Source organism: Trichoderma ghanense, assembly GCF_004382785.1.
Source record: "Trichoderma ghanense strain CCMA-1212 chromosome Unknown scaffold_6, whole genome shotgun sequence".
Classification (NCBI taxonomy): Eukaryota; Fungi; Ascomycota; class Sordariomycetes; order Hypocreales; family Hypocreaceae; genus Trichoderma; species Trichoderma ghanense.
The window spans coordinates 527,745-545,169 of NW_027395669.1; the positions used below are offsets into that span (position 1 = coordinate 527,745).

The 17,425-nt window shown below is 55.6% G+C and overlaps 6 protein-coding genes across 6 annotated transcripts; 3 read left to right on the plus strand and 3 right to left on the minus strand.

The window, feature by feature from the left end:
• Nucleotides 1-363: 363 nt before the first annotated feature.
• On the minus strand, nt 364-972 carry CCMA1212_005787 (uncharacterized protein; the record flags this gene model as incomplete). Its single annotated transcript, XM_073703032.1, has 1 exon — nt 364-972. One exon carries the CDS (start codon nt 970-972, stop codon nt 364-366), a length of 609 nt encoding a protein of 202 aa, XP_073558587.1.
• A 1,914-nt stretch (nt 973-2,886) lies between these two features.
• Nucleotides 2,887-6,649, plus strand: CCMA1212_005788 (uncharacterized protein; the record flags this gene model as incomplete). Its single annotated transcript, XM_073703033.1, has 3 exons — nt 2,887-2,960; nt 3,462-3,833; nt 4,375-6,649. 3 exons carry the CDS (start codon nt 2,887-2,889, stop codon nt 6,647-6,649), a joined length of 2,721 nt encoding a protein of 906 aa, XP_073558582.1.
• A 990-nt stretch (nt 6,650-7,639) lies between these two features.
• CCMA1212_005789 (uncharacterized protein) lies at nt 7,640-8,312 on the minus strand (the record flags this gene model as incomplete). The annotated part of the gene is made up of 3 exons (XM_073703034.1): nt 7,640-7,988; nt 8,052-8,113; nt 8,175-8,312. The coding sequence occupies 3 exons, from the start codon at nt 8,310-8,312 to the stop codon at nt 7,640-7,642; spliced, it is 549 nt and encodes a 182-aa protein (XP_073558583.1).
• Nucleotides 8,313-10,681: 2,369 nt separating this feature from the next.
• CCMA1212_005790 (uncharacterized protein) lies at nt 10,682-13,143 on the plus strand (the record flags this gene model as incomplete). Its single annotated transcript, XM_073703035.1, has 3 exons — nt 10,682-10,688; nt 11,205-11,338; nt 11,425-13,143. 3 exons carry the CDS (start codon nt 10,682-10,684, stop codon nt 13,141-13,143), a joined length of 1,860 nt encoding a protein of 619 aa, XP_073558316.1.
• Nucleotides 13,144-13,392: 249 nt separating this feature from the next.
• On the minus strand, nt 13,393-14,198 carry CCMA1212_005791 (UDP-N-acetylglucosamine transferase subunit alg13; the record flags this gene model as incomplete). The annotated part of the gene is made up of 3 exons (XM_073703036.1): nt 13,393-13,567; nt 13,673-13,811; nt 13,889-14,198. The coding sequence occupies 3 exons, from the start codon at nt 14,196-14,198 to the stop codon at nt 13,393-13,395; spliced, it is 624 nt and encodes a 207-aa protein (XP_073558315.1).
• A 346-nt stretch (nt 14,199-14,544) lies between these two features.
• On the plus strand, nt 14,545-15,782 carry CCMA1212_005792 (37S ribosomal protein S24; the record flags this gene model as incomplete). The annotated part of the gene is made up of 2 exons (XM_073703037.1): nt 14,545-15,121; nt 15,184-15,782. The coding sequence occupies 2 exons, from the start codon at nt 14,545-14,547 to the stop codon at nt 15,780-15,782; spliced, it is 1,176 nt and encodes a 391-aa protein (XP_073558314.1).
• Between the last annotated feature and the right edge of the window lie 1,643 nt (nt 15,783-17,425).

The following is a 17,425-nucleotide window of genomic DNA, read 5'->3' on the forward strand; positions in this document are numbered from 1 at the left end:
CGTTTGTTAGAGAAGGGCGAAGAGACCCTCAGTTGGTCCGAAATGGTTCCTATGGTTCAGGGCTCCGAAGCAAAATGATGAGGCCGTCATGTGTTGGAATATTAAGTGTGCCCAGTCTGTCCATTCAGGCACCCGTGTATTGGGGTGAGGAGGGAAAAGGGGAGTTTTTTCACCAATCGAGCGTTATTTGCAACTAGTGTATCATATGTTTTGGTTAATGAACTGGCGATAGTAATAGCCGAATAAAAAACTGCATTCAAAGCTGGGGTATCATTTGCTGCAAGAGAAATAAGAGAATCCCGTCACCAGATCCAGGGACTTGAAACCGAACGCTTTGTCCGGCCATCCCCGCAACCCTCTCTATCATGATGCGTCTTCGCTCGTTTGTGTTGTTACGTTTTCCCTCGACTTGAGATCAGGAATTGCCTGGTGTGAAAGGAATATTCTCAACGACTTGTACGTTCGAACTCGCGGTGGCGGCAATACGGCTTTCTCGAATCGGCTCTCCATTGCCTCAAAGGCACCCTCGTCGCTGTCGGGATCTTCTTCAGCCTCCTCTTCCACATCCACCTTCTCGGGCGCAGTCTTCTTCTTGTTCTTCTTGCTCTCCGGCGGCAGGTCGAACAGTTCGTTGTACTGATACCACGCCTGGCCCTGTTCCCCGAGCACTCTCTTGCACTGCTCCGCCACGGTGATCATCTTGCAGACATCCGCTGGCCGCGCATGAAGTAGAACAATCCGTGAGCCCGAGTCCTTTTCAAGGAGATGAGAAGTCGCGCTGGAGACTCGCTTGCGGATCTGTGTGGACGAGAGGACGGAGAGGGCGAGGACGTTGTGCGCGGGAGCGAGTTGTTTGAGGGTGGCTTCGTGCGGGCCTATGAGGGTGTTGGGTTCTTGCGTGCGCGGCTTCTTTGATGAGGCTGGCTCTGGAGACGGCTGCTTGCGCTTCTGGGGCGCATTCGTTGCTGACATTGTACAGTTGGTTTGTGGTGGTTGAGATTGATGTCGCTGCGGTTCGGAGGATTGAGATGCAACTTTTTGATGCGGAAATGTGGGTTTGGTGCTAGTGAAAGCTGCAATGGCACTACGATAAGGTAAGGCGCAGCTGGTAGTTTAGCTGATAATGCGCCGGGTTATCAGAAACATCTTTTGTTCTCAGTTCAAAACAATAGCAATGCTGGTGCCACTGCTGGAAGGTCATTTTTTACTCAAGCCATCTATATACCTTCATAGAATTGGCACTATTGGAGGATAATTACATCAAATGAAGCTCAGGGTACCCGCGCTCTCAGCTTTGAACTTCCTTGGTACAACTCAAGATGCTGCATGGCGCAAACGTCCGGTATAACGTAGATCCGATGCCACGCTAATCTTGCCAGGGTTGAGCTTGACTTGTCTTCCGAAGACCAGCCGAACCGCGGCCCAACGGTCCTAACAAACCTTGTTCTCAAATCGGCAGATGGTGTGGCCCGCCTCGGCCAGTCAGACGGGCTGCGAGCCGCCATCAGAGGAAGAACTAGAAACAATCAATGGCAGCCGAGAGTAACGCTCTCCAAATAGAAGCCGCCGGAGAGGAGTGTGCATGAAGCGCTTGCTGTACTTGTCATGTCACCGGTACGGGGACAGGCTATATATGGAATCAAGAGACCCATGCAGATGCAATGCCTTGTCTGCACTCTCCATTGGAAGAGGTCGACATCCAGACTCCGTGGTCGCTCGCATGTACGAGTACGAATCCTGTTGTTGTAAGAAGCACCGTCAGTGATGACGACGGTGCCAGCAGTTGTGGTGGAGACAAAGTACACGTTCGACGTTTGACTGTCTGGTGGTCTGCAAAAGTGGGCATGATGTCGTCGTGGCGCTACTTTTTGCTTGTTCTGATACATAACGCACCACCAGCGTTGATCGGCCCACCAGCCCGTCAAGAGCTGGGCGCATATCGTAGTGCCTGTCTGCAGTACAGGTTAGCACAAGAGACATATCGCGGAAGACAGTTGGGTTCTGTGAAGAAGAACGGGGACAGCACGCAGGCCGCTGAACATCGAATGCCAGACTGTACTATTCAACGGCCACTGCTCAGCGCAATGGGTATCTGAGAAGCCGGGGGATCTCGATAGATGTTTATCGATCTCGAATTCCGAAATCGAAACCATTTGACCCCGTCGATTGGTCCATCGATTGGGCTGCATTGGGAGCCATGCACCAACGACATTAGCTCGACCCATCAATAGGCCAGACCACCAAGCGTGCCGTCGAGACGATGCTACATTACTCGTTACAAAATACTTGATGAGACATACTCGAGACACTGTACAGAGGTACGTACTCGTACAGGCACCGGAGAAAAGCGCCGAGGGCGTTGGGCTACAAGCCGCAGCTTGATAGGCAGCCGTGCAGGAAACCCACCTACAAACTTGATAGGAGGACTGATGGAGCAGAATGCGCCCTTCTTCAAGCCCTAGAATACTTACTTGCTGATGCAGGTATTGCCGGAGGTTCAGAGACATGTGAACTACATGAGTCGACTACTGTACCACTCTTCCCTCGTGGATGGCGGAGGATGGCAGACGGGCACACAAAGCCTCACATCACACCAACCGCCTCAAGTGAAAAGGTGGCGGCAATAATCACTGCTGCATCACAACCGTCTGCTGCAACCACAACTTCTAGGGCGGGCGGCTGCGTCGTCCATGTTAAACAACGAAAGAAAAAAAAGAAACGAAAAGAACGGAAACAGGATGAGCGCAACAAGCCGTCAATGACAAACCCGCCAGCCGCCCAAAGTCCCTCTTCCTTGTCCCACGGGGCAAACAAGAGCTGGTTGGTGCTCTTGTGCGGTAGCGTGGCAGCGTGGCTTACGGCCCCCCTCCTCCGGGACACTCCCCGATGGCTCCTCTCGTCGTTCGAAGCTCTATCCTGGTCGTTGTGCGCTCCCTCAAGGCGTGCCCCATTCTGAGCTTGTACTTGGACTTGGAGTGTACATGCCTTGTGAGAAGTCCAAAACTGGAGCTTTACGCCCGCTTCTCAAGGGGACTTGGGGTGGCTGCAGGCGGCGGGCAAGACAGACGCTCGCCATTGTCTGCTAGCGTTGCTGGGCGTTGGACAAGCGAGTCGAAGCAGGCAGGAAGTCAATCTGAGAATCAGGAGACGGCAGAGACGCTACAACACAGGCAGCATGAAGTCAAGATGCCTCGGGGCTGGAGGCAGAAGACAGCCCAGACCCCGCACTCCAAAAGGATTCCAAGGCAGAGACAATGAGGATGTTTCCTCCAGGCATGCAGCGGCAGTACATACAGCATCACGGAAGCCTTATCGGCCAGAGGAAGCATCAGTCGACGCTCGATTACTCCGTATAGGTAGATCACGACACCATCACCGAGACAAAACAGGTGAGGCGATAAGAACTTGGAGACGGCGCTAGCAGGCCAGCAGGTGCGCTGTCCTGCACAATGGAAACCAAGGACGGCAGCCGTGCCGAAGTACCTGTACTGCTTGTTTGCCCTTGATCGGCCTCAGCGCTCCCGTCCGGTCTTTTGTCTGTCTTGTCTTGTCATCGTCAAGCGTGCGGAGGCAGCACCGGGCCGTGTACTGGTACTTGCGCAAGCAGGCGGCCAAAGCTCCCCACCCGGGCCCACTCCCAAACACGCACGCCCCCTGGCCCGGAACTCAGAGCGAACAACTTCCAGCGCTAGCGGCTCTGCCTCTCAGTGTGAGGTGCGGACCTCTGTCGCTGCCTGCCAGCGCCCAGCCCGCCCGCTAACGGCCAGCACTGATGAGCGTCGTACTCGGCCCTCCAGCGGTGGCCCCAGCCCCTACTGCACTGCACTGTACCAGTACGCTTAGTGCTAGCCCCAGCCCAGCCCAGCGCCAGCACGCGGCCCACTCCCACTAATCGCCCGCCCACTGGACGAGTCACAGGCCCTTCGCCCTTCCAATCGCCTTGGGCACTCGCCTCCGCCTGTGCCCCTGCTGCCTCCCTCCCTCGCAAAGAGCCGGGCAGGTCCAGGTGTCAGCCAGTCCAGAGACTCGTGCAAAAACAAACCGCCTCTTTCACGCAGCGAGTCGCCTCCCCCCCTTTGCCTCTGCTCTTCCACTTGTCACCTTCCCGCCGCCTTCTGCAACTTCTCATTCTCCCCCTTTCATCTCATACCACCAAACTCTCTCTCACTATTCCCCCCATCACTAATCGTCTTCTTTTTCCTTCTTTCTTCCTCTATCGCTCTCTCGACAAGAGGCATCACTCGAGGCTTTCGCTAGCACTCGATCTCCCCGTCTCTCCCCCTTTTTTTTTTTGCCAGGCTTCGCGCACCGGCCGTCATCCACCCCCTTGTCCATCTCTTTTCTGCGCGCTGCCTTCACTGCAGGTCAGGTCAGGTTCAGCGTTCTCCCGACCTCTCCGCTGGCCGCAAGAAGCCAAAAGAATACGAGCCGCAATTCACAAGCCTCCCTCGCCCAGCGCCACTCTCAAACGGCCCCGGGCAGATTACATCAGCACGCGCATTCCAGCGCCCCACCCAGCGCCTCCCTCGCTCCAATCCAGTGCCTTGACCTTGTTTGTGCCGTCGCTATCGCTGCAAGGCGCATTACCTCATCGCCAAACTTCGTCCTCGTTGCTCACAGGCGCACCTCGTTCGTGCGCCCTTTCGCGTCGCATCCTGTCGCGTCGCATCGCTGGCTTTGGCGCAGTCGCACCGCAGCAGTCGCGGGCATGTCCATGTTTCGGTTCTGGAGTTCCGATTCACGGGGAAGCGACAAGACGATCCATGGGTCGTCCGCTCTCGCCTTCAAGCAGCCCAGCAGCAAGTCGTCAGTCGCATGCGATCCGGCGTCGCAGGCAGTGGCCATGGACGACGGCCCTCGCAAAAGGCTGCATCGTGACGTCGAGACCGATGATGACGACGACGACGCCATGAACTGTTCTGCACCGGCAAAGCGCCCCAGGACCGGCTCCGAGGCGTTGGCTACGGAGTCATCCTCCCCCAAGCCACAGAATATCCCACGTTCGACGGCTGCCGAGTCCAGTGCCGCCGACAAGGCTAGAGACCTGATTCAAGCCGAATTCTGCCAGGAGATCCTGCTCAAGCACCAGGAGCTAAGACTGATCAACCAAGAGCTAGCCAAGTGCCAGATTGCGCTTGAGCAACTGCGACGGTGCCATCTCATCCCGTATCCCGTGAATTGTCCCACTCCTCAACAAATGCTAGACGTCAGCGACGGAAAGGGTCCTGCGGTAGTGGCCAAGGCGGGCGATGCTGTTCCTCGCTGGGCGCCTCCTTTTGGCGTCGTCGACGGACCTTACTCTCGGCACTATGCCAAGTGGCTCATACCCGATCCAGCCTTTGATGGCATTCAGCCAGAGTTGCCGCCAGTCTCTGCACGTGGTTCCGTCTCAGAGGGAAGGACGACCAGGAACAGTAATGGTGAAGTGGGAATTGGCATAGTCAAGGGCCGGCGTGGCAACGGCAGCCAGAAGTTTGAGTCCCTGTCCAGCGGCTACCCTCCACCCAAAGACAAGGCAGGCCCGTGTGTCCTGACCCGGGCAGACGGCCAGACGGTCAAGCTCGTATGCTTGGACTGCCACCGAGACAACTTCTCGAGCACCCAGGGCTTCATCAACCATTGCCGCATAGCACACAAGCGTGACTTCAAGAGCCATGAGGAGGCCGCCATCCATTGTGGGCAGCCTTACGAGGCTCCCGAGGGGGGTAACATCCCCAAGGACAACAAGGCTACGGCTCCCGCCGCATCTTCGGCGGCTTCGATTGGCGCAACCACCACGTCGCCTTTTGTGCATGCCTTTGCGCGTCCCGACATGGCGGAGCAAGAAGTCTACAAGTCGCTTCGGATGAGAATTTCCGACTCGCTGACTCTGTACAGCCAGGGCAAGTTGTCGGTTGTTCAGTTTCCCCGCAACATCAACGCTGTCTCCTATCCCGGCAAGGCTTCGGCTTCGGCGTCAGCACCGGACTTTGGCCCGTCCGCCGATGCGCCGCATTTGTCCCGCCTCTTGAAGGCCCGCAACTTCCGGGGCAACTTCCACGATGTCGTGGTGGACGCAAAGGCAAAGACGTCACTGGAATATGTTGCCGGAGAGGAGTCGGAAGTCGATGGCTCGGTGTCTCCCACGCAGGACGCACCGCCAGCCCGGGCGTCGGTCGTTATGCGCATGCCCGCCAGAACCGCAAAGACTCCTGTTTCCGCTGGCTCCTCAGCCCGGCCGACGAGCAGCAAGGGCCGTGCCGCCCACATGGTATTGGCCTCGCCATCGGATTCTGACATGGCCGTCATGGCCAACAGGCACCGGTCAGACGCGGTTCTGTCGGACGAGGACGTGGACATGGAGGATGCGGAAATGAGCCCCAACACGCTTGTCAGCAACAATGCGCCTTCGCTTGTTAGTGACGACGGGGAGTATGACGACTCCGACGAAGGCTCTTCCGTTTCTGGGGCAAGTGACCAGCTGGAAGCGGAATCAGTTTCGGATGTTGCCGAAATCACGCTGGACTATGAGACCGACCCGCGAGCACTTCGCCGAGAATCGTCGGGCATGGCAGGACCTGTACGGCTGCGCAAGGAGGCGGCCAAGCAGGTCACCTTCCTTGGTCCGGTCAAAAGCAGTGCCCAGGAGAGACGGCACCGGAAGTCCTGAACACACGACTTGTTGTTTATGTACAGCCACATCGATCTCCGCCACACGACTCAGGCTCTACTCAACCACGGACCCCATGACAACCCGATAGACTCCCCGTTTGGATTCTTCTTATCTCTTCTCATTGTTTTCCCTGCGCCTTTTACTTAAGAACTATAACTCCGCTTTTTTGGTGCCTAACGACTTTTGATGTCCTTTTCTCTTTATTATTCCAGTTTGGACTTTGACCATAGCTGGTGGATTGGTTCGGTTCCGTTCGGTTTGCTTATCAGGAAAGTGTGAACACTACTTTTTTATCTTTTTTTGGCGCTACGAGGTCACTGAGGGTTTTATTGCGGAACGAAATTGCTTGCTTCCTTTTTTTTTTGTTCTTTTTGTATTAGAGACTGGGCTCGCTTTGTCTTTTTGTGTTCAAGAAGGGTGCTGGCGCAAAAGGGAATTCGATTTTACAGGAGGTTGCTTGAGAATTGCTTGGCCAAACAGAAACAAAGGGGGCCCCAAGCATAAAGCGCCGGCTTATCAAGGTGGCGGCCATGAAAGATTGTTCTTGTCTTTTTCTTCCTGTCAGTGGTCTTTTTGTATGATACATTAATGCCCGCGAGGATTTTGCGCCCTGATGGAAATAAGAATGACGGAAGGCTCAATGCTTCCAATTACTCTAGTCTCGCAACATGCGCATATCGTGCCGCGATGCCTTGCCTAAAAACAGGTACCTTTGGTATTGTTGAGGTGGGCACCAGTTACAAGGTTGGGGATGCGACTGAGACGTCTCAGACGTGAAGACGTCGTTTGTTTCACATGTGAAGAACATCACACAATGGTAGACGTGGTATGGCGCGGATCCCGACGTGATATTAAGAGGTAAAACTAGAATTACATGGACACAATGTGCCGAAACAGTACCCATTGATACGATACGCCCTCTGCCAGTCCCGCATCCCATTCATTCAGTCTTTTCGCATTACTCGACATTCAACTGCTCTCCCTCCATTACACCATGGCAGCAGCGGCACCGGCGACAGCCATGACGATACCCGCAACACTTCCCATCATGGTAGCGGCGGCGTTGGTGCTTGAGCTGGCAGCAGCAGCAGCAGTGGAGGCGCTTGTACGAGAGCCAGACGTCTGGGTAGGGACAGCGTCGGTGGCAGAGGCCTCGTCGTTGTTGCTGGGACTCGAGGCAGACGTCTCCTCGGAGCTCGAGGACTCATGGGAGTGGGAGGGCTTGGCCTTGGTGGCGGTGGTCTTGGGGTTGAGGATGGAGGCGGTGCGGCAGTAGGAGTCGACCTGCTGCTGGACCGAGGGGGCGCGGATGTCGTTGGGGCAGTTGTTGTAGCAGCTGGGGATGTGTAAGTGAGTAAACTGTGTGTGCCCGTGATAAGTAGGCGTGTGAATGACTTACGTCAAGACGGCCTGGTACGCGGAGCAAAGGCAGTCGTAGTCGGTGGGCTGGCACGAGTTGGCCTAGGGTTACGAGTCAGTCAAGACGCTCTCTCAGACACACAAAGAATTGCTCTTCTCGTACAGTCTTGGTTGTTGAGCCGAGGCAGTCCTCGAGGATGTAGTCGGCCAGACAGGTAGAGCCCGGGGCGGCTGAGCCGGTAGCAGAGCCAGCGGCAGAGACGCCAGCGGCAGCAAACAGAAGAGTGGCGAAGAACTTCATCTTGTCTGGTGTATGATTATGGAGAAGATATGGGATGCTAGGAGCAATATGAGATCCGTGAGCTGTTCGATAAAAGAGGTCAAGAGAGACCAAAAATGCTTCTGTAATGCGACGCGTGGAAGACTGGACGGTTTATTATGACAAGTTACGGAGAGCAGAGAAGAGAAGAAAAGAAAAGAGAGGGAGAGAAGTTGAGTCCCGGGAGGAGGAAGGGAGAAAACTAAATAAGTCGGTCCTTCATTGCTAGGGGAGAGAAGGTACTTTTCAGGTGAAGCTCTCATTTGGAAGCGACGAGCCGGGGGGGCGTGATAATAGTAAGTGGCATGTTGGGGTTTCTCCTCTTTCAGGCTCAGGCTCAAGGGGACCCCCGGATTTGCATCGTGAGGTTGCACGGGGCGACGGCCGAGAAAGAACGGAGGGAAAGACAGGTAATATCAGATAACTGACGGGATGGAGCGGGATTGTGCCTTGTGCCGTGCCTGTGTTTGCCCGGTGTCTTGGACGGGAGAGAGGGCATCGCAGGGAGGAATCTATCATCATCTCATGCCGCCTCCCTTGAGCACCAGGCCTCGTGGAAGGGGCGCACAGACGATACTGGGGAGGGAGCACGGTATTCCGGAGCAATAACAGCCAAAAGATGACGATACTACCTCAGCTTCATGTGAAAGTACAGTACTCCTAGAGCGTGGCGTGTCGTTAACAGAGTTCACGCCGGCAGCCCAAAGACGAGAGACGGTATCGTATCGGCTCTCTGTGCTCCGAACGACTGGCGGTGATGCCCCGACGGAACCCCACGGCCAGTGCCACTCAACAGACGAAGAAGAGAGAAAAAAAAACGATGGAAACCTCGTATCTGCCGGGTGTTATGCAGAACAACTCCAGCAAAAATGACACCGGTGGGCTATCGCCAATATAATAGTCAACAGTATCAGATGTCATCGCTTTTGCGTGCTGGCTGTGCTGCAAATTGGTGAGCTGACTGGATCAATGAAAAGGGAGGGTCGAAGGTCAGGGAGTTGCATTGGAATCCGTATCCGACGCTGCTGGCCAATAGCAGTGGCATGTCGAGAACGGCGAGAAATGGGAGTTCGGCTGTCTGTGGAGACGCGGCCGGTGGTGGACTAACGAGAAAACGGAAGATGCAAAAGACAGAGATGAAGCTCCCTTGCTGGAGGGCTAGCTGTGGTGTTGATGATGGCAGTAAGGGTACATGGCAGGGCTGCCTTTACGGGTGTGGAATGAGGTTGCGGTGATTGATGATGTTGACCACGATGCGGATATCGGGCCAACTTATGGATCAGTCGTCCGGGTCAATTGGCTGCTCGGATTGGCCAAGGGAGCAGGGGATAGAGTTCAATAGCTGCGAAATGCCCCTGAATGGCGCTCAGCCAGGACAAAACTCTCTTTTCTGGACCTCGTCTTGCGCAATAGTTGAGAACGTTGACTTTGTTCTCTTCACCCGAACTGGCGATCCCCCGGGTACCAAGGAGAAGAGGCTCTCCTCCGGACCAGGGACAGAGAGTCGGGATACGGGAGGAGCCTGGTCCAACGCTCGGGAGCCCGAGCTCTTCGCTTCCCATGGGGTTCGTCAAGACAGGAATCGGTGTAGAGAATCTTGCTGGGGTTGAGGCGGTCCGAGCGTTTATGTGACCGGAGTGTCTCTTCCTGTCGGTTCTTTAGGCGATGCTTCCATGGAGCTTCTCGTTTCTTCTTGATTCTGAACTGGACAGCAGAAAAGGTCCACGGGTAGGAGATTGGGAGGTTGATGGCGCTGTGTTAGTGTGTTTACCCCTGTGCGGGAGGCGCAACGCCACGGCATCTGGTTTGTGGTTGGTAGCAGCGTCGTCAATACGGGCTTGCGGCTGAAGACTGGATGGAAATGAGTTGTGAGCGAGTTGGTGTCTCGTCTCTGCCAACAAGGGGGTTCCACCACCTGCAATGGCACAGCCGATGGACGAGGTTGCACTTGTGATGGACCGAGGCGAGTGCTGGCAATGGGGCCTGCTGTAGTTGTTGTACTTGGTCGCCTAGAGGTATAGAGGTACTCGGGAGGTACTTGTGCTCACCTGCGTTTTGAGGGCAGCTGCAGCTCCGAGCTGGCCAGGCTGCAAATGTTCCGATGCTGATGCAGAAGCCGAGGACTGCCATTGATGACTTGGTGCTTTCAATGTACGGGTATGGGGGCCTTGATGTCCGCTATTCTCTCCCGACATTCTTCCAGTGAATGGTTTGTTCACCATGGCCCCATGTGACGTACTGTCATGTGTCGGATCCGATTGTGTGTTGATGCGGCTCGATGGCTCGAAATGATGCCATCTGGACAACGAACAAACGACAGTGCTGCTGCCTCGCTCGAAGGGCATCACGAGATGGTCAGTACATGTGTGTACATACCACAAGGTCATGAAACGGGCGGCCATTTGTTTATACAGCTACTCCGCTAGTCGCCACCCAATTGTTGCTGTAATGTGAATTCCTGATGCCTGATGCTTCACAGAGCTATCAAGTGAGTAGGTATGGCCATGCATTTCTCTGCCTGCAACTGCTCGCTGACGACTCAGCCAGGCAGACGAATAAACTCGCACCATTCAGAGATGCCGTAGCCTATCGAGCTCAGTTCTCCCAACAAGGTCCATGATAAACAGGCAGCGCATATAAGGGCCATCTTGGAACCGCCGCAGAACAATTCCCAGAAGCAGAGAGTTCATGAACCTTGAACAGCACTCCAACAGCACTAAAAAGTGTTAGTGACGCTTAGCTTGGGCCAACCTCTCCCCCGTGCCCCACCATCGACTTACACCTGTTCGTTTCAACCCCTCCTGGATCACGAAGCTCTGGCAGCTCGACCCCGAATCATTCGCCAAACAAAGCCACCCATTTCCGATCCTCCAGCTTCCTCGTCGACACCGGTCACGATCATGGCTTCCATCGTCAATGAACGCATCCTGGCTGCTGCCCCCGTCACAAACCGAGGACAGGGAACCCAGCTGTCGGCAGACTCCAAGGGCAAGAGGATCGCGTACGCAGTGAGTCGTCCATCGCTGACCGCATCTCCGCGAGCCGACGCCTACCGTGGAGAGGCGAGCTGCTGACTTGGCTTGATGCGATACAGTCTGGCAAGTCCATCTTCGTCCGGTCCATCGACGACCCCTCCGACTGCAAAGAATACACCGGCCACACCCACCCCACCACCATCGCCCGCTTTGCGCCCAGCGGCTTCAAGATTGCCAGCGGTGACTCTGCCGGCATCCTGAGGATATGGGAGCCCGAGTCCATCGAAACCACCAGAGGCGAATACCCCATCATCTCGGGCCCCCTGCTGGACATTGCCTGGGACGGCGACTCCCAGCGCATCATCGCCGTGGGCAATGGCCGGCAGAAGTTTGGCAAGGCCATCATGGCCGACAGCGGCAACTCGGTGGGCGAGATCATCGGGCACACAAAGTCCATCAACGCCGTGAGCATCACGCCAAAGCGCCCTCTGCGTGCCGTCACCGTCGGCGATGACCGCAACGTCAACTTCTACCACGGAGTCCCCTTCGAGTTCAAAAACGCCACGACCCTGCACAGCGGCTTCGTCCTGAGCGCCGTCTACTCGCCCGACGGCTCCACGTTCGTGACGGTGGGACAAGATAAGCGGATACAGCTGTACGACGGCGTGACGGGCGAGCCGCTCCGACAGATTGGCGAGGGCGAGCACACTGGCAGCATCTTTGGTGTTTCGTGGACCCAAGACGGAAAGAAGTTTGCGACTGCCAGTGCGGATCAGACAATCAAGCTGTGGGATGTCGAGTCAGGCAGCGTTCTTCAGACGTGGAAGTTTGGCGACGGAGTGAGCGTGCGTGACCATCAGGTCGGAGTGGTCATTCCCCACGGTCGAACAGACGGCCTCATCATCAGCATCAACCTGGCGGGTGAGCTGACGTACCTGCAAGAGGGCAAGGACGAGCCCGTCAGGGTCATCCAGGGCCACGACAAAGGCATCACGGCTCTTACTGGAGGCTCAGACGGCAGCGGAGCTACTGTTGTGACGGGCAGCTTCGATGGCCGTGTCTGCTCCTGGGACCTGGAGACGGGTGCCGCTACCGTTCTGGATGGCCAGTCGCACACGAACCAGATCCCCCAGTTCGCCACCAGCTCTGGCAAGATATACAGTGTAGGATGGGACGATACCATCAGGACGATTGACGACGCTGCCAAGACCTTTGTCGGCGAGTCAGCGAAGCTTCCCAGCCAGCCCAAGGGGGCGGCTTCGGCCGGTGACATCGTCTACGTGGCCGGCGTGAGTGGTGTGGCAGCTTACTCCAACGGCAAACTACTCAAGGAGACGCCTCTCGACTTTACGCCGGATGCCATTGCCGCCCACGGGTCCTATGTGGCCATCGGAGGACAGGGCAACACCGCAAGAATCTACACCAGCGACTCCAGCGGCAACTTGGAATACAAGGAGTCCGTGTCCAGCCCTCTCGGCACCGTCACTGCTCTGGCTTTCTCCAAGGACGGCAGCCACTTGGCGGTGGGAACAAGCGTGGGAAAGATCCTGGTCTTCAAGGTCGGAACTTGGGAGCTCGTGACGGACCGCTGGTCGGCACACACCGCACGAGTCACCTGCATCTCCTGGGAGGAAACGGGCGCGTACGCCGCCAGCGGGAGCTTGGATTCCAACATTTTCGTCTGGTGCCTGGAGAAGAGGCTTCAAGGCCAGCGCATCAAGGCGCCGAATGCCCATCTGGACGGCGTGACGGGCATCACTTGGATTGCAGGGGGCCGACTGGCGAGCTCTGGAAAGGATGCGACGGTCAAGATCTGGGAAGTCAACAATCTTCCATGATTGGGAACTGTATATACGATGATGTCCTTCCCATCTGTTCTGTTCTTTCCCCTTGCGAAACATTGCCATGATTCCCAGTCATTATAGCCCCAAAGTAGATAGGCATGCTCGCGTCTGACGGGCCCTTCCCAAACTCCATGCCTAAAATTACAAGAAAATTTGACATAATGCTGTTGTTTCTTCTGTTCCGAGGACTGATTATCTGTCTCAGCCAGTCCATAGGGCCAGACGACCACAGAAGCCAAACGCCTAGTCGTTGGTCATCTGAGCGTCCTCCTCTTTCTCCACCTCCTGGGGATGCATTTCCCACAAACGAAGGGCACCGGAGGCCTTCTGCGGCTTGATTGTGTGAGGGGGCCAGCGAGACTTGTTGTCTTCCCAGAGGAGATCTGCCTTATGGATTGCTCCTTGGAGGTCCAGGTAGCTGTGAGTGGGTATGGAGTCAGACTGTGAAGTTATCACGGCGAGATGCGAGATGAAAGGGAGGGTGAACGGTGGGCAGGAAAAGAAGTGAGCGAGTGAGAATTACCTTGCTGTACTCGTAATGGCGTAGCCTTCCTTTGCGAGGTGCTTGGCCATTTCGGCTTGGTGATTGTCCAGCAGCGTCTCGTTTGGCACGACGACGACTGGAAGGCCGACTTTCCATGCGTCCAGGATCGTCCCAGTTCCTTAGGCAGTCATCAATCGTCAGTCTCCATCTATGGACCATCAAGATATCCTGTCATATAGCGAGCCCCAAACTCACCTGCATGAGAAACAACCACCCCCATCCGGCGCGACCCGCTCCAAGCCTTGCACAGAATCATCTCATCCATCATGAGATTCTTAGTCGTCTCAAAGACTGCAACCTCCAGCCCCTTTGGCACGCGATCCTGAAGAGAAGCCAGACGGGCGCTTGCCCAGCCGATGTCGGGCCCGCATTGGATGCGAAGTGACGTGAAGCCCTCGGCGCTGAGGAAGTCCCAAAATTCGGGCTGAAGGACTTGTTCCGTCAGTTGCTTGAAGCCGACGGTGGCGCCTACCGTTACTAGGCAGTGCCGCTGGAGATGCGCCATGTAGATGCTGGAACGGCAAAAGCCATAGAGGGGATGAGATGGAAGCAAAGACAAGTCGGATGACGGGGGACTCGTATGGTTCAACTTTAAGCTCAACCAAGGTGTAAGTCGGTACCTGGATACATGTCACTGCACTTGTTCGAGGCGGCGCATCTCAGAGTTGGTGGTTGATTCGCCGAGGAACACCCACGGTGAGCCGCCAATGGAAACACAGCCCGGAAGAATTTCGGCAGCCCGCGCGTTGTCATCCCACCAAAAATTTGAGGGCGCTTCTCATTGCCGTCCCGCATCCCGCGCAACGAAATTCCCTGGGTGCGGCCGCCAACTCGAATTCACCTCTTTCGGCATGGCTTCAGCATCGAGCGCCGGAAGGCTGTGCATGCTGGCCTGCCGGCGGGCACTCCGCGTGCCTCGGATGCCTCGAACACAGCCAATTGCCTGGCACGCGGCTCCGACGACGACGGGCCGGGCATTCGCTACCTCACCGCGGCGGCTGGCGGACGAAAAGGCCGGGCAGGACGACGACGGCGATGGCGAGGCGTACAAGACGCTGGACTTGAAGTTGCTGAATAAATCGTTTCTGGAGCGAGTCACGCCTGAGAGCTTGAGGCAGCTGGACGAGCTTGCGAAGAATAACGGATACACGACTGTGGAGGAGTATCTCGAGGCGACGATGCGGCAGACGCCAGGGTGGGCTTCGGAGGACAGGGCGCTGGAGGAGGATCTTTACAGAGATGACGTCGGCGAGAAGCCGAACAAGTCGTCCTTCTGGTTCGACGAGGATGACCCGGACACGAACACGGAGGAGCACGACGAGTTTGACGAGGACGACATCACGTCCATGGCGCACGGCAAGCTGGACGAGATCCGAGACATGAGGCACTATGATCGGTTGGCGGTCTGGGAGATGCCTCTCCTTGCCAGTGGGTGCCCTCCTGGGCTACGTTACGATCTTTGAATGCCTAGCTGACCATTGACAATGCAGAGTTCGCCAAGCCATTCGTCCCCCCTACAGAGAAGCAAGTGTTGAGGTGGAGGTACACGACGTACATGGGCGAATCCCACCCCGCCGAGAAGAAGGTGGTTGTGCAGTTCGCCCCCGACGACTTGAAGCTTTCCGACGTCCAGACCGAGAAGCTGAAGAAGCTCGCCGGCCCACGATACAACCCCGAGACGGAACTCATCAAGATGAGCTGCGAAAGCTTCGAGCACCAGGCGCAGAACAAGCAGTATCTGATCAACCTGGTCAACGACCTGATTGCGGCAGCCAAGGACCCCAAGGACACCTTCCAGGACGTGCCGCTCGACCTGCGGCACCACAAGGTTGAGCCGAAGCCCCAGTTCCCGAAGGAGTGGCGGCTTACGGAGGAGAGGAAGAAGGAGCTGGCTGAGTACCGGCAGAAGGCGGCGATTGCCGATGCGAAGAGGGCTGAGGAGGGACTGTTGGTGGATGGGCAGAAGTTGATTGATGACTTTTTGATACAGAAGCTGGCGGAGGAGCAGGAGAAGGAGAGGGTGGCGCTGCTGGAGGCGGTGCCGAGGGCGGCGAAGTCTACGGGCGGAGCCACAAGGGCGAGGAAGTGAGGGGATCCCTCGAGAAGCAATGGGGACGAAAAGAGAAAAGGAAAAAGGAAAGGCATATCCGTGACGGTGGGCAATGTATATGTGTGCGCCTACCCGGTACCAATTTGGTGTTGCGTTGGTGGGACATGGCATGTTTTGACGGCTGCCGAAAAGAAAGACATGTATAATAGAAGACGTGGGCACCGCTTGGGCTGGGAGGCGGTTGGATGTACAATATGAATTTGACGCTTCAAATGTATATGAGATGTACGACGAGAATTGATCGTCTGCTGAACATGGGCTCATGAGGGTTGGATGGACGATGAGTGCTTACCTTCTTCAGACCTACTGTGTAGGGTACAGTTCCTCCATTTCGGTGTGACACTCGCAGAAGTTTCGAAGGCGACAGTTGAAGCAGACATGTGTCTGATGTTCGTTTCAGGCATCATCTGAAGTTATCTGAAATCGCCGTGCCAGCAGAAACAGCCTTGGCTCGCTATACTTACCATTGAGTTTGCTGAAGGTGTAAGCTCTCCCTACCTAGGCACCAGAAGAACACCAGGAGGCATTGAGAATTTAGGGTAATTCCTCGTTAACACAGGCCGACCGCATCCAATAAGCCGTGGACTCTGTGCCGCCAGCGACTGTTGCCTTACATCCTTGTAGAGTTGGGCAGATCTTCAGTATCCTCAAATGCAACTCCAGGGACGACTGAGAGTACATCGTCCGGAGCGATGCCATCCCGGCCGCTGAGTTTACCCTGTGGCTTTATCTGGAGAATGCTTGTTGTTTCCAAGGCGGATGACGATGCCATTTTGAGAGCCAAGCCAAGCGTCTATACCTTGCACAGCCATTGAGATCCTGGACCAATCCAAATACCTAATCCTTTCTTGACAAAAATGACTGGCTCGGACTCTCTTGAGAATGGACAAGATGCAGCGAAAAGAATCGAAGCTCGCGCCTCAGGTAAATCTATTGCTTCAGTCAGCTTCTACTATGGTTGACGCAGCAGCACTTGGATCTTGTTGGAGAAGAAGAGAACTCGAGTCATAAAGGAACAATTGAACGTCTAAGAGAGCCTCCAGGAGAAATGGTCAGTCGTAGTACTTCATACCTGAGTTGATGATCGCCTCAAGATCTCACGTCAGAATCCAAAGTCGACGTCCTGGTCTTTTGACTCCGCGGTTTCGACAAATTTAGCTACCTAGGTATTATCTTCAGCAGCAGCCTACACGTAGACTTGCACTGTCTTTCTTGGACTTGCTGTCCTCACAGCACGAAGAAAGCAAGCCATTGCTCTGTTTCACGGCATCCTTGGTTCCAGGCACACACGCAAGTTCAACATTTGGTTCTGCTGTCGGATGTCGTTCAACCATCCATCTCGAGCGTCAATCAATGCCTCGGCTCCTGGGCCGAGCTTCATCCTGCATGGGCTCGGGAGTTCTGTTACAGAATACGAAGCATTATGCAGCCATTTCGCACGGAGACCATACTTGAGCCGGCATTCCGTGTCTGTAGGTGACAAAAAGGTGACAAGCTTTACACCAAGAAATGAAGCACACCAGAGGCTCCAATCGGGGTCGCATATCTAACCAGGTCCGGCTGTGGGGGGTCCATTTTACCAAGTCCAGGCATAGAAACCAATGCGAGAGCGAGAGTGAAGT